This window comes from Lepidochelys kempii, chromosome 11, assembly GCF_965140265.1.
Source record: "Lepidochelys kempii isolate rLepKem1 chromosome 11, rLepKem1.hap2, whole genome shotgun sequence".
NCBI lineage: Eukaryota > Metazoa > Chordata > Testudines > Cheloniidae > Lepidochelys > Lepidochelys kempii.
The window spans coordinates 72,846,225-72,868,793 of NC_133266.1; the positions used below are offsets into that span (position 1 = coordinate 72,846,225).

Sequence of the window (22,569 nt, forward strand, 5' to 3'; positions counted from 1 at the left end):
ATCCAAACAAAACATTTTTATTTTGTCAAATGAAATATTTATTTTCACCCACAATATTTTTTTTAATTGATTTCCTGACAAATTTGAACAATGTTGGGTTTGGTTTGACCCCAAACAATTGGTTTTTGGGATTGTATGTGTGTGGATGAGAAAGAGAATTGCTAACAAACAAACAATGTATTTGTCTACCTCTGTTTATGTTGGGAAACATAATAGGCACTAAGATCGGAGCTGGCATTTCACAAACTACAGAAAAAAAGAAAAAAATCTGACTGAGGTTGTTGCTTTTTTCCAGCTGAGATGAAGCAGACGGCTTATTTCAGAAACCGACACGGGGAAAAAATATGTTACCTTTGGATAGTGCTTTTATAACTACATTGTGGCAGGAAACAAAATAGATTTTTCAGAAGAAGGAATTGTGTAAAGAGAATATACATGTATACTCCATACAATTGCTAACTTGAAGGCTTCATTGTACACCTTTATTTCTGTCCCTTTATGCATATGTATTACAACACCATCTTTAATGACATAAGCATGTTGTTTTTCTCAAATAATGCCCTGGGGGAAATCCTGGCCCCATTGAAGTCAATGGGAGTTTTGCTACTGACTTCAATGAGCCAGGATTTCACTCTGTAAGTATGAAGGTAACACATCTGCATTTGGATTTGAAATGCTGCCTTAGAATCATAGGGAGGGACCTCAGGAGGTCATGTAGTCCAACCCCCTGCTCAAAGCAGGGCCAATCCCCAATTTTTGCCCCAGATCCCTAAATGGCCCCCTCAAGGATACACATACATACATATACACACATATATACATAAAAATATTTATTTTAGGGCTGTCACAACACTGGGTTTAGCAGGCCAATGCTCAAGCCACTGAGTTATCCCCCCTTCCTTAACTGCAATTCTGGGGATGGCTGAGTTCACCCTGAAGCCCACTTAGCTGGGCTACAAACACACCAGCAAATGTTCATTATTACTCTGCTTTACTTAACAGAGCTGCTTTGCTGGTGCCCTACACCTGACCTAGGTCATTTCCACCAGTGCAAAGCATGCACACTCACTTTGCACAGGAAAATGATGAATCTGGCAAAATGTACAGCAAGTGAAGTGCAGTTTAATGCTATAATTACATACTTTTAAATTCTGTAGCAGTGATACTCGGACCTCAGTGCTTCCAGAGACAAATTAGCCATCAACATTACCCAAAAGAGCCACAATAGTGTGAACTCATCATTTTATTTACCTATTTAAACAGTATGAGAGGGAAATATTTAGTGTGTGTGTGTACACATACATACACACACACAAATATTTATTTTAGGACTGTCAAGCAATTAAAAAAATTAATCATGATTAATTACACTATTAAACAATAATAGAATACCATTTATTTAAATATTTTTGGATGTTTTCTACATTTTCAAATACATTGATTTCAATTTCAACACAGAATACAAAGTGTTCAGTGCTCACTTTATATTTATTTTTGATTACAAATATTTGCACTGTAAAAAAACAAAGGAATAGTATATTTCAATTCACCTAATACAAGTACTGTAGTACAATCTCTTTATCATGAAAGTTCAACTTACAAATGTAGAATTATGTACAAAAAATCTGCATTCAAAAATAAAACAACGTAAAATTTTAGGGCCTGCAAGTCCACTCAGTCCTACTTGTTCAGAGAATTTTGTTTACATTTGCAGGAGAGAATGCTGCCTGTTTCTTTACAATGTGACCTGAAAGTGAGAACAGGTGTTCTCATGGCACTGTTATAGCCGGCGTTGCAAGATATTTACGTGCCAGGTGCGCTAAAGATTCATATGTCCCTTCATGCTTCAACCACCATTCCAGGGGACATACGTTCATGCTGAGGACTCGATAACATGTTCATTTTCACATGTTCATTTTCATTATTTGAGTCAGACGCCACTAACAGAAGGTTGATTTTCCTTTTTGCTGGTTCAGGTTCTGTAGTTTCCGCATCAAAGTGTTGCTCTTTTAAGACTTCTGAAAGGAAGCTCCACACCTCATCCCTCTCAGATTTTGGAAGGCACTTCATATTCTTAAACCTTGGGTTGAGCACTGCAGCTGTCTTTAGAAATCTCATACTGGTTCTTCTTTGCGTTTTGTGAAATCTGCAGTGAAAGTGTTCTTAAAATGAACATGTGCTGGGTCATCGTCTGAGACTGCTATAACATGAACGATATGGCAGAATGCGGGTAAAACAGAGCAGGGGACATATAATTATCCCCCAAGGAATTCAGTCACAAATTTAATTAACACATTATTTTTTTAATGAGCATCATCCTTATGGAAGCATGTCCTCTGGAATGGTGGCTGAAGCATGAAGGGGCATACGAATGTTTAGCATATCTGTCACGTAAATGCCTTGCAATGCTGGCTACAAACATGCCATGCAAATGCCTGTTCTCAATTTCTGGTGACATGGTAAATAAGAAGGCGGCAGCATTATCTCCTGTAAATGTAATCAAACTTGTTTGTCTTACTGATTGGCTGAAGAAGAAGTAGGACTGAATGGACTTGTAGGCTCTGAAATTTTACATTGTTTTGTTTTTGAGTGCAGTTACGTAACAAAAGAAATCTACATTTATAAGTTTCACTTTCATGACAAAGAGATTGCACTACAGTACTTGTATGGGGGAACTGAAAAATACTATTTCTTTTGTTTGTCATTTTTATAGTGCAAATATTTGTAATAAAAATAATATACACTTAGATTTCAATTACAACACAGAATACAATATATATGAAAATGCAGAAAAACATCCAAAATATTTAATAAATTTCATTTGGTCTTCTATGGTTTAACAGTGCAATTAAAACTACGATTAATCGCGATTAATTTTTTTAATCATGATTAATTTTTGTTAGTTAATTGTGTGAGTTAATGGTGATTAATCAACAGCTCTAATATACATATGTGTGTGTGGGTGTGTATTATATCTTATGATCTTCCAAGAGAAGAAACAGCCTCTCAGCTAGTAATGGACATTAGCAACTGATCACGTTTAAACTACACCACCCTCTTCTTAAATCAGGAAAAAAATGCTACTCACTTGATGAAATCCCAGGTAGTCCTGAACTGTAGGCGAGACGTAGAAGACAGAACCGTCTGCCGTGACTGCAATGACAAATCCATTGATTGCCTGAAAGAAAGAAGAGATCCAGTCCCATAGGGTGCACAACAATATTTTCTGTGTATGTGCATAGGTCCATGACATGGGGGAACACTACAGGACTGTGTGTGAACTTGTTACCTGGGATCCTAGAAATCCATTTGCCACAGAAAAACATGGAATTTCCATTTTTACAGAGAATCATTAGTTTTTACATTTTATGAAAAAATAAAAACATAAAGAAGTAGAACCCAGATTATTCAAGCCTCCATTATCCAGCTCTCTGTATTAACTGAACCCCCAGCCGCCCGGGGCTGACAGCCATGGGGCAAAACAGATCGAGGGGCATGACGGGGGATTTTAAAGAAAGGTGAGTCTTTGGGCTCTGATTCAGCAAAGCACTAATTTAAGCATCTCATTAAGTTTTGTTGATTTCAATGGGTGTTAAATACAGGTTTAAGTGCTCTGCTGAATCAGTGCCTATTTTAGAGATCGGCAACTGAATTGCAGTGAACAATTTACTTGACAAAAACCCCTTTTTTGGATCATTCCTGAACTAATGATTTACCACTGTCAGAAAGCATGATGGGGGTGGTCGGGCCTTGCAGTTGGAGTCAGGGATCAAAGCCAGAATTAGGAGGCTAGAGCGGGGCTGGAATGAGGCCGGAGTGAGAGCTAGGATGGAGCAGGACAAGGAACAGGGCTAGAGCAAGGCTTGCGGACGCTGTTGCCACTGTTAAACAAGGAAGCGTTCCAAGCCCTAGAGCAATGTTGAGCAAACTAAGCTGCTGTGAGGCTTCTATACTCGCCCTAAGAGTCACCAGGCCAGTTCCTGGCTTGTGGATTGGCTGGAACCCAGCACAGCATGACTCATCAGTGCATGTGTCTTAATCAGGCTCTAGGTCAGGGATGACTCATCATTTTACAGTCACAGTCAGTGCTCTGAGTACTCCGTCCGCACTGGGTGGCTGGTCAGATAGGTTGCTGTTAGGTTATTGTTTCTGCACACTCACCCAGGTAATCCCCACCCCACAAATGACCAGGCAAACACTGCCACCATCAATACTTGTGGAAATAGAACTGTGGTCCTTGTGCACGTGACTGTGTGCCTGAATCATACAGAGTCTGAGTCTGCTACAACTCTGTGCTGAAGAGCCTGGCTTTTTAGCTCCAGCTGAAGCGAATCAGACATTTAGCTCCAGAGGCCCCTGATTTAATCCCTGCTGCTATCCAAGATGGTGGCTATCCCCAAATGTATGCATATGGGTATTTGTATATAAATAAACATTAATAAAGCTTTCCATTGGCCACTGTGGTTTAACATAAGGACTGTGGGAGCAGGGAGGGTGGATGCTGGGTACCTCTGAGGCTGAAATAACCATTATAGGAGACAGTATTCCCTGCCCTGTGCCCTCTTGCCTCCGAGGCCTCCAATCTATGTGGGACCCCTACCCTTACGTCTGTGGTATCTGCAGTTGCTTTCTCCCTCTTATTAGAAATGTGCAAATTCTTTGACACAACTTCAAGGCAACAATAGCATGGTTCCCACCTGTCTCATACTTGGGACCACAGTTCGTTCACATCTGATTTCACCCTGGTTCCAGCCAAATGGTGCTAATGTTCTAAATGTCCTTCAACTTATCCTAACACAGCACTCACCCAGGTGAAAATTGCACTGGCAAATAGACTGCACTCTTACCTACCTCTCCAAGGGCAGATGATAAAGCTTCTAACATGGAGCTAATCTGTACAAATACTCACAGCTTCTGTTAATTGTATTCGTATCACCTGCTAACTTCACCTTTAGCTCTGTACTCGGCAATTAAATACAAGAAATATACTAAAAAGGAAAAATTAAATTGATGGCTCCTCAATGGCAAAGCAAAAATCCCCCACATTAGAGGAATGGTTCCAAAAAATATGGAAGATCGTGGTTATGGTAAAAATAATATTCATTCATCGAGTACACCCACCAAAATAGACAGAGATACTGATATTTGGTTGCCATTTATACAATGCTCAGATATATTGCAAACTCATCTGTGAAAAACCTCCACCAATTGCATTGGATTGTCTTTTTGCAAAATTGATTACTATAATAGACCTGCTGTAGTTTGTTAATGAGCAAAGAGTGAATTGTTTTGCAGTTTAAGAAAATTCCTAGAAACAAAGGGTGACATCCTGGCTCTAATGAAATCAATGGCAAATCTCTCATTGACTTCGACAGAGCCAGGATTTTGCCCCCCATAGTGATGGAAAGAAGTCAGTCCTCTAATGTGGTATTACCATGTCCTGTAGAGACACTGGGCAATGTCATTGCATTGTGTGTCTCTTCCTCAAAAAGTGATATGTTCATTTTTGTCATTGTTAATATTGCATTCATGGAACCTGCCTGGCAATGATTTGTAAAATGGCTTATACTTTCTAAATAGACAGCTATTAAAAATATCAAGTCTTGGTCACCAGCACCCTGCATTTTCTTCTCAAATCCTTCACTCCTAACTCAGGTAAAGTCCCAGTGAAGTCAGCAGGAGTTGTGTGTGACTGTAGGAATTGCTCTGCTTCTACTTGTAATATATTTTACCCAAGTAACGTACAGGCCACCTGCAACTTGAGTAGTGAGAAATATTTCAGCCTTGTTTTGTAATCTCCAAGAGGAGCAGCATGCAGAATAGAATCATAGAATCATAGAATCATAGAATATCAGGGTTGGAAGGGACCCCAGAAGGTCATCTAGTCCAACCCCCTGCTCAAAGCAGGACCAATTCCCAGTTAAATCATCCCAGCCAGGGCTTTGTCAAGCCTGACCTTAAAAACCTCTAAGGAAGGAGATTCTACCACCTCCCTAGGTAACGCATTCCAGTGTTTCACCACCCTCTTAGTGAAAAAGTTTTTCCTAATATCCAATCTAAACCTCCCCCACTGCAACTTGAGACCATTACTCCTCGTTCTGTCATCTGCTACCATTGAGAACAGTCTAGAGCCATCCTCTTTGGAACCCCCTTTCAGGTAGTTGAAAGCAGCTATCAAATCCCCCCTCATTCTTCTCTTCTGCAGGCTAAACAATCCCAGCTCCCTCAGCCTCTCCTCATAACTCATGTGTTCCAGTCCCCTAATCATTTTTGTTGCCCTTCGCTGGACTCTCTCCAATTTATCCACATCCTTCTTGAAGTGTGGGGCCCAAAACTGGACACAGTACTCCAGATGAGGCCTCACCAATGTCGAATAGAGGGGAACGATCACGTCCCTCGATCTGCTCGCTATGCCCCTACTTATACATCCCAAAATGCCATTGGCCTTCTTGGCAACAAGGGCACACTGCTGACTCATATCCAGCTTCTCGTCCACTGTCACCCCTAGGTCCTTTTCCGCAGAACTGCTGCCTAGCCATTCGGTCCCTAGTCTGTAGCTGTGCATTGGGTTCTTCCGTCCTAAGTGCAGGACCCTGCACTTATCCTTATTGAACCTCATCAGATTCCTTTTGGCCCAATCTTCCAATTGGTCTAGGTCCTTCTGTATCCTATCCCTCCCCTCCAGCGTATCTACCACTCCTCCCAGTTTAGTATCATCTGCAAATTTGCTGAGAGTGCAATCCACACCATCCTCCAGATCATTTATGAAGATATTGAATAAAACCGGCCCCAGGACCGACCCTTGGGGCACTCCACTTGATACCGGCTGCCAACTAGACATGGAGCCATTGATCACTACCCGTTGAGCCCGACAATCTAGCCAGCTTTCTACCCACCTTATAGTGCATTCATCCAGCCCATACTTCCTTAACTTGGTGACAAGAATACTATGGGAGACCGTGTCAAAAGCTTTGCTAAAGTCAAGAAACAATACATCCACTGCTTTCCCTTCATCCACAGAACCAGTAATCTCATCATAAAAGGTGATTAGATTAGTCAGGCATGACCTTCCCTTGGTGAATCCATGCTGGCTGTTCCTGATCACTTTCCTCTCATGCAAGTGCTTCAGGATTGATTCTTTGAGGACCTGCTCCATGATTTTTCCAGGAACTGAGGTGAGGCTGACTGGCCTGTAGTTCCCAGGATCTTCCTTCTTCCCTTTTTTAAAGATTGGCACTACATTAGCCTTTTTCCAGTCATCCGGGACTTCCCCGGTTCGCCACGAGTTTTCAAAGATAATGGCCAGTGGCTCTGCAATCACAGCCGCCAATTCCTTCAGCACTCTCGGATGCAACTCGTCTGGCCCCATGGACTTGTGCATGTCCAGCTTTTCTAAATAGTCCCTAACCGCCTCTATCTCCACAGAGGGCTGGCCATCTCTTCCGCATTTTGTGATGCCCAGCGCAGCAGTCTGAGAGCTGACCTTGTTAGTGAAAACAGAGGCAAAAAAAGCATTGAGTACATTAGCTTTTTCCACATCCTCTGTCACTAGGTTGCCTCCCTCATTCAGTAAGGGGCCCACACATTCCTTGGCTTTCTTCTTGTTGCCAACATACCTGAAGAAACCCTTCTTGTTACTCTTGACATCTCTGGCTAGCTGCAGCTCCAGGTGCGATTTGGCCCTCCTGATAACATTCCTACATGCCCGAGCAATATTTTTATACTCTTCCCTGGTCATATGTCCAACCTTCCACTTCTTGTAAGCTTCTTTTTTATGTTTAAGATCCGCTAGGATTTCACCATTAAGCCAAGTTGGTCGCCTGCCATATTTACTATTCTTTCGACTCATCGGGATGGTTTGTCCCTGTAACCTCAACAGGGATTCCTTGAAATACAGCCAGCTCTCCTGGACTCCTTTCCCCTTCAAGTTAGTCCCCCAGGGGATCCTGGCCATCCGTTCCCTGAGGGAGTCGAAGTCTGCTTTCCTGAAGTCCAAGGTCCGTATCCTGCTGCTTACCTTTGTTCCCTGCGTCAGGATCCTGAACTCAACCAACTCATGGTCACTGCCTCCCAGATTCCTATCCACTTTTGCTTCCCCCACTAATTCTACCCGGTTTGTGAGCAGCAGGTCAAGAAAAGCACCCCCCCTAGTTGGCTCCTCTAGCACTTGCGCCAGGAAATTGTCCCCTACGCTTTCCAAAAACTTCCTGGATTGTCTATGCACCGCTGTATTGCTCTCCCAGCAGATATCAGGAAAATTAAAGTCACCCATGAGAATCAGGGCATGCGATCTAGTCGCTTCCGTGAGCTGCCGGAAGAAAGCCTCATCCACCTCATCCCCCTGGTCCGGTGGTCTATAGCAGACTCCCACCACTACATCACTCTTGTTGCACACACTTCTAAACTTAATCCAGAGACACTCAGGTTTTTCTGCAGTTTCGTACCGGAGCTCTGAGCAGTCATACTGCTCCCTTACATACAGTGCTACTCCCCCACCTTTTCTGCCCTGCCTGTCCTTCCTGAACAGTTTATAACCATCCATGACAGTACTCCAGTCATACGAGTTATCCCACCAAGTCTCTGTTATTCCGATCACGTCATAGTTCCTTGACATCACCAGGACCTCCAGTTCTCCCTGCTTGTTTCCAAGGCTTTGTGCATTTGTATATAAGCACTTGAGATAACCTGTTGATCGCCCCTCATTGCCAGTATGAGGCAGGAGCCCTCCCCTCACAGACATTGCTGCCTGTGCTTCCTCCCGGTATCCCGCTTTCCCACTTACCTCAGGGCTTTGGTCTCCTTCCCCCGGTGAACCTAGTTTAAAGCCCTCCTCACTAGGTTAGCCAGCCTGCTGGCAAAGATGCTCTTCCCTCTCTTCGTAAGATGGAGCCCGTCTCTACCCAGCACTCCTCCTTACTCTATGTCTGGCAAAAGAATGCAGGATTCCTGGTTGGTCTAAAGAAAATAATTACCTTATTTGTATGGAAAGAAAAGAGGAAGAAAAATCCATAATACCCTGAGAGAAAGTTCTTTCTGGTAAATTGTGATCAATTAATGACTGCTTTGTTCTGGTGTTAAAAATGCCAGCACGTACAAGAAAAAAAAATACAGCTTCAAGTCACACAAAAGGATTGCTTTCTCTATAAACAATGTGCGCTTAGCTTCTTGATGCTATTATTTAAACATTTGCACTTTGCAAGGGTGCCAAGAAAAATCAGACCTCCTTCAGTCAACTTGATTCAATGGTGGTGTCAACTGAACAGCTCATGTTACTGACTGTTTGGAGTACTGTCTTTAGTTTGTTCTGCTTCTGGTTCTTTTTGTGCACTCTCCACAGTGAAGCAACAGTCAGATTTTCCAGGTTATAGAAACTTTATGGGAGCTAGTTTTAATCTTAAATGATTTGATCTGTGTTCCAAAGGACTTTTGCTCTCAGAGTTGCTATATTAAGAGGCTGAAACTGTGCGAATTTGATCCTGTGCCTATTGAAGTGAACTGTAAAACTCCCATTGATTAGAATGCTGCAGGACATTTTTTACTGGTGACCCCTTTGACATAGCAAATCTCTGAGTGCAACCCCCCCTTATAAATTAAAAACACTTTTTAATATATTTAACACCATTATAAAAGCTGGAAGCAAAGCGGGGTTTGGGGTGGAGGTTGACAGCTTGTGATCCCCCCATGTAATAACCTCACGACCCCTTGAAGGTCCCGACCCCCAGTTTGAGAACCCCTAGTCTATATGATCCATTATGTCTTCCACTTTTTGTCTCCCTCTCCCCCCGCCCAGTGCCCCAACTTTGCAGGATATAATGTTAAGCATGTTCTACATGCTGACACAACTTCTACTGCCCCGAGGAATTTTTCTGAAATGAGGCCCCTGATGATACGCAGCTGTTTATTAATTATTATTATTCGTATTACCATTTCCCCAAGATGATCCCTGCCCCAAAGAACTTACAGTCTAAGTAAATTCAGACTGTAATGCAGACTGTGTAATAACATTTAAATTACTATCATAGCTAAGGTATACTTTTAGAAAGCTTATTTCATGATCAGCTCTACATGAAATACAGTGAGCACTGTACACTTTGTATTCTGTGTTGAAATTGAAATAAATATATTTGAAAATGTAGAACTGATCATGAAACAATGATGGCTAATGGTTTTCAGACTGATTATACTTGTGACAGACCAGACCAGTAGGGTACAGGAGTCTCGTCGAAGGCAAATATACTGGCCACTAGAGGAATAGTTTTCTGTTCCCTGAGTGACTAGAGGAGGGGCTGCCCTAGAGCAATCAGGAACCTGCTAGAACCAGTTAAGACAGGCATGCTAATTAAGACACCTGGAGCCAATTAAGAATATACTAGAATCAATTGTGACAGGCAGACTAATCAGGACACCTGGTTTAAAAAGGACCTCCCATCAGTTAGTGGAGGGCATGCAAGGAGTGAGAAGGCGTGCTGCTGGAGGACTGAGGAGTACAAGTGTGATCAGGCTTCAGGAGGAAGATCCTGTGGTGAGGATAAAGAAGGTGCTGGGGGGAGGCCAAGGGGAAGTAGCCCAGAGAGTTGTAGCTGTAGCGGTCATGCAGCTGATACAGGAGATGTAGACAGCTGCTATCCACAGGGCTCTGGGCTGGAACCCGGTGTAGAGGGCTGGCCCGGCTTCCCCCCAACTCCTGATCGGACACAGGAGGACAACACCAGAAGGGAAGGTCTAATTTGGAAAGGGATCTGGCCTGTCCCTGACCCATTAGGTGGGACAACCGAGACTGTGGAGATTATTCTCCGTTTCCCCCATGCTGGCCAGTGATGAAGTTAGCTGAGTGAATGGCAGGTTTGAGCCTCTAGCAGAAACAGCCAAACTGAGGGCTGCCGTGAACCTCTCAGGTGAGCAAATCCATCAAAAAGCGCAGGACCCACCAAGGCAGAGGAGGAACTTTGTCACTCACTGGATGAGTTAGCATAGGCAGGGGATACTGAATTCTTCTTGGGGTTCATATGCAGTGCAGGGAGTGGATTTTCAAAGTACTTACATGGCCTGAAGTGTTACATGGCCTGAAGTGTTACGTGGTGTTTATGCACCAGTTCCAAAGGCAAAGAGACTCAAAAACAGAGGGAGGGTGACTTGGTGCCGCCCTGCTGGTTGATGTACAACATAGCCATGAAGTTGTCAGAGAGCAGTTAAACATGGAAGGACTGAATGAGTGGGGGAAAGGCCTGACATGCTAAATGGACTGCTCAGAGCTCTAGCATGGTTATGTTCATCCTGGCCTCCCATGGCATCCACCCTCCCTGGGTCATGTGGCGGGTCCAGGTGGGCTCCCCAACCCATGAGGGAGGCATCTATTGTGATAGTGACCTGTGGTGTGGGAGCGACAAGGGGGGTGTCGGTCATGACCTTGGAAGGATCTGCCCACCACGTGAGGGAGGCTAGCCCGGTCTGGGGAATTCTGGTCTGCATATGGTCTGTGCTGGGTCTGTAGACAGAGGAGCCACATCTGGAGGCAACGCATATGGAGACTTGAGTGTGGTGTCACATAGAAGCAGGTAGACATATGGCCAAGGAGAGAGAGACAGTGGCGGACCATGGTGTAGGGTCTTCGATGCAGGACGTCAGTGTTGTGAAGTGGTCTGCTGGAAGGAAAACTCTCACCACGATGGAGTCGAGACACTTTATTGGCGTGTGTATCATCTGTATAGCTTTCGATACTGATTTTTCTTCATTGATGCTAATAGCGTGTGAAGGACGAGGATCGCAGAGGTTACTTCCTGGTGCGATAGCAGCAGGAGGAGCCAGTTGTTAAGGTAGGGGTATACTGAATGGCCAAAATGGCACATTTGGGCTGCTATCACAGAGAAGACCTCTTTGAACACTTGTTGAGATGTCAATATACCAAACGGAAGGACCCAAAATTGGTAGTGTTGGTGTTCTTCCTGAAAATGGAGAAACTTGCAGTGGGCAGGATGAACATCTACATGGAAGTAAGTGTGCCTTTCAATATGAAGCACAAACCAGACTCCCTGGGGGATGGAGGGAATAATCGATGCCAGTGTTACCATATGGAATTTGGACTTTCTGGTAAAGGTGTCTAGCATCCGAAGACCTAGAATGGGGTGGCGCTCTCCGCCCTTTTTTGGGATGAGGAAGTAGAGTGAGAAGGCGGCTCTTCTCTTGTATTGAGGTGGGACAGGTTCTATGGCCCCCTGGAAGAGCAGAGTGTCCACTTCTTGTTGGGGAAGTCCAGGGTGGGGTGTTGATGAGGTGAGAACCAGAGGAATTCTATGGAGTATCTGTGGTGGATGATCTCCAGTACCCAACTCTCCATGGGAATTTCTCCCCAGTTGTGGATGAATAGGGAAGATGGCTCCCAAAGATGATACAGGGCACCATAGGTGTCATCGGGGAAGGTTCATGGGTCTCAACCTGCATGTCAAAACTGAGGTTTTGGCTGCTGCTGGGAAAGAGTCGAAGAGGTGATTGTGGTGGAGGTGGGCAAGTACGGCCATTTTGAACCATTCTGCATACATGGTACCTCCTGTTGGCATTGGTAGTAGTCCAGGTAGGGAGAGTGTGGTCATGGATGGAATGGTTGTCTCTGCTGCCTGCGTCTTGGGGCTGGGGTGTACATACGAAGGAACCATAGTGTAGCCCTGGAGTCCTTCAGCAAATAAAGGGATTTGTCCATCTTCTCGTGGAACAACTTGTTCTCATTAAAGGGCAGGTCCTTGACTGTATTTTGGACATGCCTGGGGAAGCCGGACGATTGTAGCCATGAGTCTCAGCACATAATGACCAGAGTGGCTAGAGAACAAGAGGACATATTGTCTGCATCCCCACCAGCCTGGAGGACCAACCTGGCCACCATTCACCCCTCCTCTACCAGCGCCTAGAATTGCTGCTGTTGATCCGGTGGCAGGTTGTCCTTGAACTCTACTAGCCTACTGTAATTATTAAAGTCATGCTTGGCTCGCAGAGCCTGGTAGTTTTCAATCCAGAACTGTAGTCTCACTGAGGAATATACTTTTCTGCCTAGCAGGTCCATCCTCTGTGCCACCCTGTCTGGAGGAGTAGACTTCTGTGGGTGCTGGCTTACCTGCTCTGCTGCCACGTGAATAACAAGAGAGCTGGGAGTGGGTGTGTGAAGAGAAAATCTGCCTGTTTCGCAGGCATGAAATACCACCTCTTCACCCTCTTTGGTGTGGGGGCACAGGAGGCAGGAGTGCACCATACTGCCTGCACCAGTTGAAGAATGGATAGAGCCACCTAAGTGAGCTCCTGGGGTTGAAGAAAGTCCAGGAGCTGCTGTTATGGGTCCTGGACTTCTTCTAATAGAAGCCCCAAGTCTGCTGCTACCCTCTGGAGCAAGTCCTGGTACTAGCGATGGTCATCGAGCAGAGAGCGTGGGAGAGGAATGATGCCCCCCAGATCAGCACGGAGCAAAGTAATGCACATTGGAAAACAATCCCAACAATACATATAAAATGATGGGGTCTAAATTAGCTGTTACCACTCAAGAAAGAGACCTGGGAGTTATTGTGGATAGTTCTCCAAAATCATCCACTCAATATGCAGCGGCAGTCAAAAAAACAAACAGAATGTTGGGAATCATTAAGAAAGGGATAGATAATAAGACAGAAAATACCATGTTGCCTCTATCCATGGTATGCCCACATCTTGAATATTGTGTGCAGATGTAGTCACCCCATCTCAAAAAATATACATTGGAATTGGAAAAGGTACAGAAAAGGGCAACAAAAATGATTAGGGGTATGGAACAGCTTCCATATGAGGAGCGATTAATAAGACTGGGACTTTTCAGCTTGGAAAAGAGACAACTAAGGGGGGATATGATATAGGTCTATAAAATCATGAGGGGTGTGGAGAAAGTAAATAAGGAAGTGTTATTTACTCTCTAACACAAAAATGAGGGATCATCAAATGAAATTAATAGGCTGCAGGTTTAAAAACAAACAAAAGTAAGTATTTCTTCACACAACGCAGAGTCAACCTGTGGAATTCCTTGCCAGAGGATGTTGTGAAGGTCCAGATTATAACAGGGTTAAAAAAGAACTAGATAAGTCTATCAATGGTGATTAGCCAGGCTTGGCAGAGATGCAAAATGATGCTCTGAAGTGACCCTAGCCTGTGTTTGCCAGAAGCTGGGAATAGGCGACGGGATGGTGATCACTTGATGATCACCTGTTCTGTTCATTCCCTCTGAAGCATCACGTCTGGAAGACAGGATACTGAACTAGATGGACCTTTGGTCTGACCCAGTATGGCTATTCTTATGTTCTTATGACTGGGTGTCCTGACAGGCCAGTGTGTGTGAGAAGCCTGCCATCCTGCTGCCTTGTAGATAAACAGAGAACTTCACTCATCAGGGCTCTGAAGCCAGTGCCTTTCATCAGTGCTAAATCCACATCACAAAGCTCATGCAAGGGTTTCATGCAAATCACTGACAATTATGCAAATTGTCTCATGGACTAATTGGCATAGAATGACACACACGGAGCTGTGCAGAACTTGGCAGCCATGTCCTTGCCCATCTCCAAACTAGGATCATGCAGCTGCCTGGGTGAATAAAAGGCAGAGCATTCGGAGTGTATTGCATAGAACTAGCGTTGATTTCTGCCACAGAAACAAAAGTGCCATTTCCTGACTGCCTGCCAGTGCTCTCTTGCTTTGCATTCGAGGCAGTTGGATTAGAACGTAACAGTATATACTTGCAGCAGGCGCCAGTAGATTACAGGGCACATGACTAAAACAAAAGATGGACGTCTAAGTTTAATACAAAACTGAGCTAGAAAAGAAATGATGATCTCGTGGTGGGAGCACAAAAGAAGATTATGAAAGTCAGAGCATTTTCAAACCAGATCACTGCAATTCCACTGCTGCCCAGATTGCCCCTAAGAATACAGTGTGCGAAGGAACAGAAGGCAAAGCATGTTCTGTGGATTTCTTCACTGACACTTTAATACCCACTAAAAAGCAGAGATTTCAGGCGCCTGCATTTCTGGGTCCTTTGCTGCAGAAGAGGAAGAGACACGTGTGCTTGGCAGAAGAAAGAAGGCTGGAGAATTTTGCTGGAGAAGCTCCGGTGGTCCTCAGAATGCTACCTGGATTTCTGACCTGAGAATAGAGCAGCAGATTTGATTTGTTTCCCATCCTGCTTGCTTTAAAAGCTATGGATCTTCTCGGTTTTTCCCCGGGTTTGAGCAATCTCTCAGCACAACTCTGAGGAACCAGCTTCTTCCCTTTCCTGACTTTCCTCCAGCTGTAGTCACAAGTAAAGGTCATAGTAGTTTTGAGGGGATGGGAGGGAAGGCCCTTAAGATCACATGATTTATAGGACCATAGTCCCCAATCAAAAATCAAAACCCCAGTGTGCTAGGTGCTGTACAGACAAGTGCATGTCTACATGTCCAAGATGTTGCACCAGACGGGTGGAGAGGAGGTGGTTTGCTAGGATGAGGTTAAAAGAACAGAGCTGCACAGAAAAGCAGAAGTCACTTGCCTAACCAATGCCAGACTGTAGAGACTTGGAGGCAAATCTGACTTCCCGCTACCTTCCCCTGAGCTGCTATGGTTGTTGTGTCCCCCAGAAAAGTCAGAGCACTCCAGCCACACCCCCCACCCACACTGGGAAGTGTGAAGGAGTGGGAGAGGGCAGTCACCACGAGTCCCTGAAGACCTGGCATGGCCCTTCTTTTCAGGGCCTGTCTTGGGATTCCTGGAGGTTTGGGAACCCTCCAGTGTTTTCTACCAGCTCGTTTGCAGACTGGCCATCCGAGGGAGTCACTGCCTGGTGAAACTGACAGCAGGTGGCTGAGTGAATGTGGGCCTCCAGACCTATCCTTCACTAGGGCTGTTACATGTTGTCACTTTACCCCGAGGTCTCCCACCGACTTCCCCAAAGGCTGAGCCAACCCTTCCCAGAGGTGAACCTGGCTGGAGTCAGAGGCTGGCTCAGTCCTCTGGTAGATCGGGGAGAGGTGGGCTTACAAACAGCACAGCCATGGCAAGGGAAAGCAGCCGGTTAAATACAGACAGCAAGGCAGGCTGGTGCAGTAAAGGAGAAAAGACAGAAAGGGCAGGAGGGAGGAGTCAGCATGTCTCTACTTGTTACTTGTCCCTGACCGCCACCAAAACCACTGACCCATGGCCCTTTCCACCTCCCCACTATAGGGAGGCCTCGTTTTTCCCCTTTGAAAAATCTGGTTGCCCATGCACAGCCTGTCTTGCATAAACAAGCCACAGCATCTGAGTCACTGCAAACCCTCAGAGGTCAGATGTCCATTGGTCAGCAGCAGCAGCAGCACTTGGCTGACCAGACCTGCATCTAAGTCAGTACATCCTAAACTCTTGGAAGAAGTGACCCTCAGAAGAAACGTAACAGTGAGACTGGCCAACATGGGCCCCCCCAAGCTCAGAACTCTTTGCTCGCATGCATTTGGCTTGGCTTTCTTATTCCGTGCCACACTGTCATTCAGCATATGGTTCATAGAATATCAGGGTTTGAAGAGACCTCAGGAGTCATCTAGTCCAACCCCCTGCTCAAAGCAGGACCGATCCTTGACTAAATCATCCCAGCCAGGGCTTTGTCAAGCCTGATCTTAAACTTCTAGGGAAGGAGATTCCACCACCTCCCTAGGTAACACATTCCAGTGTTTCACCACCCTCCTAGTGAAAAAGTTTTTCCTAATATCCAACCTAAATCTCCCCCACTGCAACTTGAGACCATTATTCCTTGTTCTGTCATCTGCTACCACTGAGAACAGTCTAGATCCATCCTCTTTGGAACCCCCTTTCAGGTAGTTGAAAGCAGCTATCAAATCCCCCCTCATTCTTCTCTTCTGCAGACTAAACAATCCCAGTTCTCTCAGCCTCTCCTCATAACTCATGTGTTCCAGTCCCCTAGTCATTTTTGTTGCCCTCCGCTGGACATTTTCCAATTTTTCCATATCCTTCTTGCAGTGTGGGGCCCAAAACTGGACACAGTACTCCAGATGAGGCCTCACCAATGTCGAATAGAGGGGAATGATCATGTCCCTCGATCTGCTGGTAATGCCCCTACTTATACATCCCAAAATGCCATTGGCCTTCTTGGTAACAAGGGCACACTGTTGACTCATATCCAGCTTCTTGTCCACTGTAACCCCTAGGTCCTTTTCTGCAGAACTGCTGCCAAGCCATTCGATCCCTAGTCTGTAGCGGTGCATGGGATTCTTCTGTCCTAAATGCAGGACTCTGCACTTGTCCTTGTTGAACCTCATCAGATTTCTTTTGGCCCAATCCTCTAATTTCTCTAGGGCCCTCTGTATCCTATCCCTACCCTCCAGCATATCTACCTCTCCTCCCAGTTTAGTGTCATCTGCAAACTTGCTGAGGGTGCAATCCACACCATCCTCCAGATCATTTATGAAGATATTGAACAAAACCGACCCCAGGACTGACCCTTGGGGCACTTCACTTGATACCGGCTGCCAACTAGACATGGAGCCATTGATCACTACCAGTTGAGCCCGACAATCTAGCCAACTTTCTATCCACCTTATAGTCCATTCATCCAGCCCATACTACTTTAACTTGCTGGCAGGAATACTGTGGGAGACAGTGTCAAAAGCTTTGCTAAAGTCAAGGAACAACACATCCACCACTTTCCCCTCATCCGCAGAGCCAGTTATCTTGTCATAGAAGGCAATTACATTAGTCAGGCATGACTTGCCCTTGGTGAATCCATGCTGACTGTTCCTGATCACTTTCCTCTCCTCTAAGTGCTTCAGAATTGATTCCTTGAGGACCTGCTCCATGATTTTTCCAGGGACTGAGGTGAGGCTGACTGGCCTGTAGTTCCCAGGATCCTCCGCCTTCCCTTTTTTAAAGATGGGCACTACATTAGCCTTTTTCCAGTCGTCTGGGACTTCCCCCGATCGCCATGAGTTTTCACAGATAATGGCCAATGGCTCTGCAATCACATCCACCAACTCCTTTAGCACTCTTGGATGCAGCGCATCCGGCCCCATGGACTTGTGCACGTCCAGCTTTTCTAAATAGTCCCGAACCACTTCTTTCTCCACAGAGGGCTGGTCACCTCCTCCCCAAGCTGTGCTGCCCAGTGCAGTAGTCTGGGAGCTGACCTTGTTTGTGAAGACAGAGGCAAAAAATGCATTGAGTACATTTGCTTTTTCCACATCCTCTGTCATAAGTTGCCTCCCTCATTCAGTAAGGGGCCCACACTTTCCTTGACTTTCTTCTTGTTGCTAACATACCTGAAGAAACCCTTCTTGTTACTCTTAACATCTCTTGCTAGCTGCAACTCCAGGTGTGATTTGGCCTTCCTGATTTCACTCCTGCTTCCCCAAGCAATATTTTTATAATCTTCCACTTCTTGTAAGCTTCTTTTTTGTGTTTAACATCAACAAGGATTTCATTTGTTGAGCCAAGCTGGTCGCCTGCCATATTTACTATTCTTTCTACACATCGGGATGGTTTGTCCCTGTAACCTCCATAAGGATTCTTTAAAATACAGCCAGCTCTCCTGGACTCCTTTCCCCCTCATGTTATTCTCCCAGGGGATCCTCCCCATCAGTTCCCAGAGGGAGTCCAAGTCTCCTTTTCTGAAGTCCAGGGTCTGTATTCTGCTGCTCTCCTTTCTTCCCTGTGTCAGGATCCTGAATTTGACCATCTCATGGTCACTGCCTCCCAGGTTCCCGTCCACTTTAGCTTCCCCTACTAATTCTTCCCGGTTTGTGAACAGCAGGTCAAGAAGAGCTCTGCCCCTAGTTGGTTCCTCCAGCACTTGCACCAGGAAATTGTCCCCTACAATTTCCAAACACTTCCTGGATTGTCTGTACTCCGCTGTATTGCTCTCCCAGCGGATATCAGGGTAACTGAAGTCTCCCATAAGAGCCTGGGCCTGCGATCTAGTAACTTCCATTAGTTGCCGGAAGAAAGCCTCGTCCACCTCATCCCCCTGGTCCGGTGGTCTATAGCAGACTCCCACCACGACATCACCCTTGTTGCTCACACTTCTAAACCTAATCCAGAGACACTCAGGTTTTTCTGCAGTTTCATACTTAAGGGAGCAGTATGACTGCTCAGAGCTCACATACAGTGCAACTCCACCACCTTTTCTGCCCTGCCTGTCCTTCCTGAACAGTTTATATCCATCCATGACAATACTCCAGTCATGTGAGTTATCCCACCAAGTCTCTGTTATTCCAATCACATCATAATTCCTTGACTGTGCCAGGACTTCCAGTTCTCCCTGCTTGTTTCCCAGGCTTCTTGCATTTGTGTATAGGCACTTGAGAACTCGCTTATTGTCCTTCTTTCTCAGTATGAGCCCTGCCCTCTCACATGCTTCTGCTTCCTCCCGGTATCCCACTTACCTCAGGGCTTTGGTCTCCTTCCCCCAGTGAACCTAATTTAAAGCCCTCCTCACTAGTTAGCCAGCCTGTTTGCGAAGATGCTCTTCCCTCTCTTCGTTAGGTGGAGCCCGTCTCTGTCTAGCACTCCTCCTTCTTGGAACACCATCCCATGGTCAAAGAATCCAAAGCCTTCTCTCCGACACCACCTGCGTAGCCATTCGTTGACTTCCATGATTCAATGGTCTCTGCCCAGGCCTTTTCCTTCCACAGGGAGGATGGACGAGAAGACCACTTGGTTGTGATGAGCAAGGATCAAACAGCAGTGCAGAGCTGTTATGGAATTAGTTCTGGATAGTGAAAGAAAATAAGAGACCTAAGTCTCTCCAAGTGGAATTTGCAGAAAGTTCATCTGTGACACAAAACGCTGCTGATGGGAAGAAATTCCCGAAGGCCTGCTATTTTGGGAACTCCCAGATACTTCATGCAAGTTGAAATAACAAGAGTCCATTACAGAGCTGCACTGTTTTCATTCAGTGACTGTCTGGTTAACAACCTGGGGGCTTTATGTTGTACATAGCCAACTGCAGACTGCCTCTTAGGGTTACTAGCATTGCCTTTGCTAGTAGAAGCCAAATCTCCAAGGTGGTTACAGCACTGTCAGCTTTAATAACTGACCTAGTTAAAAGGAAAAATCAGCATCTCAAGTTTCAGGGTAATCCATTTCACATTTAAGTACCCCAGCTCCTATGCAGCAGTCAGAGAATCCTTTGATTGACAAGTACAGCTCCAGCAAATCCAGACTAAGTCTCAGCAAAGTCTTAGCTCTTAAATCCCAGATCAAGAGAGTTTCCTCAGTTCCCCTTTACAGTCTCGGCCTGTCTGTGTTTTGAATCTTGCAGTTCCAAAATTCCTCACATGCCAGGACCAAGGAGACCTACTGTTCTGCCCTCCTTCCCAGCCACAACTCCACTCAGGCTGATGTTTTACTCCTATGAATGCAAACAAAGATTGGGCTGGGTCATGTCTGCTGTGAATCTGAAGGAGTTCTCCCACCACTGGTCTCACTCCAGTGCAGTTCCATGGGTATTAGCAACAGTACAAGCATTAGTTAGATGGGCCACCAGTGATCTTACTACCTGTTGGTCTCGACCTTCTCTGAGCAGAATCAGGTGACATGGGGGTAACAAGGCAGGCGGCTGGTCTACGCTCACATGGCCAAGATTGCCAGGCCAATGATGGGAGAATTCCTGACAGGCCTCATTGTAGACACAGCCTCTGTGAGTCTCACTGGCAGCTCAAGGTGGATATTCACAAGCTCTCAGCATTTGCCTAACTCTGCTCCCACTGAGGTCAATGGAAGCAAGCTCAAGTCAAGGCTGAATTGCTTCTGAAAACCCCACTCCATCCTCTTCTTTCAGGTCTTTCTTCTGAGCATTTACTCTGATTCCCAGCTGCACCCCCAAACACTTCCTAACTCACTTGTGTTGCACAAATGGACAGATAAAGTACACGGGCAACTAAGAGTGCCCCCTTCTGGGATAACAAAGTCCCATCGGACAAGCTGTCCAGACACTGTCTCAGGCAGTCTCCTCTTCCAGCTTCAGGTCTGAAGGCAGCAGTGCAGAAGTAAGGGTGGCAATCCCACACCATGCCATCCTTCTGCGCTGTTGTTGGAAGCAGCTCTGCCTTCAGAGCTGGGCTCCCGGCCAGCAGCCGCTGTTCTCCAGAGGCAGCACTAAGGGTGGCAGGATCACAACCCCCGCTTACAGTAACCTTGCAACCCTGCCCACATACTCCTTTTTGGATCAGGACCCCTTAAAATTACAATTCCATGAAATTTCAAATTTAAATAGCTGAAATCATGAAATCTATGATTTTTTAAATCTTGTGACTGAAATTTACCAAAATGGACTGTGAATTTGGTAGGGTCCTACTTACACCTGATGGCTTAGGAAGGGTATTTTGATACTTATTTTACTATAGTAAATAAAAATATTAATCCTAATCAACTTTATATATTTTATGCCCAAGTGCCAAACTGGTGAAGAAAGCCCTTTAAATAGGATGCTGAAGTAACCCTGTATCAATGCAAAATGTACATCATTCATCACTGACACAGTGACCTCTAGTTCCCTGGGGAGGATTGCCTTTGAATGGAGTTCCCCACGGCAACTCTGCTAAAATCCAATCCTGTGCCTGCCTTGGGGCCTCATGCCCCCCTGATAAGAAAATCCTGTCTACATGAGGTGGCTGAACTTGCTTTGAGCTGGTCAGGACACAGAAGACGGTCACTGAAGCCACACTTCCTAAGGATGCGGGGCACAGTGCAAAGCTACCTCAGCATGGAGACTGAATTCCTGTCAGAATGGCCTGCCTTTGAACATCTGGGGTCAAAGGTTAACTTTGAAGACGTGCACAATTCAGCTCCCTGAGCCATGTGCCACTGGTGACTGAAACAGAGCAGTGTGCCCAAAGGTGGCAGCCAAAATAAGGCTTATGAACAAGAGAGTCCTTGTGCCTCCAAACGGTTCAGAGCAATGACTCTGCATGTGCACTTTCAGACAAGTCGGGACACCTGATAATCAAGGGAGCTGCATCCCCAGGCAGAACATCTAACCCACTTTCCATTAGCACAGAGACCTCCAGCACAATGGCTGCTTTTGAAGAGTTATGTCCCAAGCAGCTGCTTTGCACCAAAGAATGTTTGTTGCAAGGATTATTTCTTCACTTAGAAATGGCCAATCACAGACTGCACATGAAAGAATGTGCTAGGATTTATAAAAGGTTCTGTCATTTTCCCTCAGGGCAGGATGGAACAATACACCCACTGTATTCTGTACAATGCACATGAGATTTAAAGTAGCTCCCAGAGGAGGAAAGAAAATTAATTTGTTCTCCTCAAAGTTGCTCTGTTCAAAGGCCTCATGGAAAGGCAGCAGAGTGAATGCCATCAAAACCCCAAACAGTCCAGGCTCAGCTTTCCTCAAGAACCCACACTTTGAACAGACCGAGGGGTTCTGGCATTCATTTCTACCTTCCCTCATTTCCCTGTTTGGCACCCTGCCTCCTCCAGTCCCCTGGTACAAGGATTCAGTCTCACAGCCCCCGGATCTAGAGGCATGTGGTAGCTGATTGGAAACCAACTCCTGCCAATCGTTGGCATGTTTCCTCGCTGGGCTGGGAAAGA

At 45.5% G+C, this 22,569-nt stretch overlaps 1 protein-coding gene across 1 annotated transcript in view; it reads right to left on the minus strand.

The window, feature by feature from the left end:
- The window catches only part of LOC140895267 (uncharacterized), a 154,900-nt gene that overhangs the window by 41,019 nt on the left and 91,312 nt on the right, over window positions 1–22,569 (minus strand). The window contains exon 3 of the mRNA XM_073304714.1: window positions 3,089–3,178. Within this exon, the coding sequence (XP_073160815.1) occupies window positions 3,089–3,178 (90 nt within the window). The remainder of the gene's footprint in view (window positions 1–3,088; window positions 3,179–22,569) is intronic.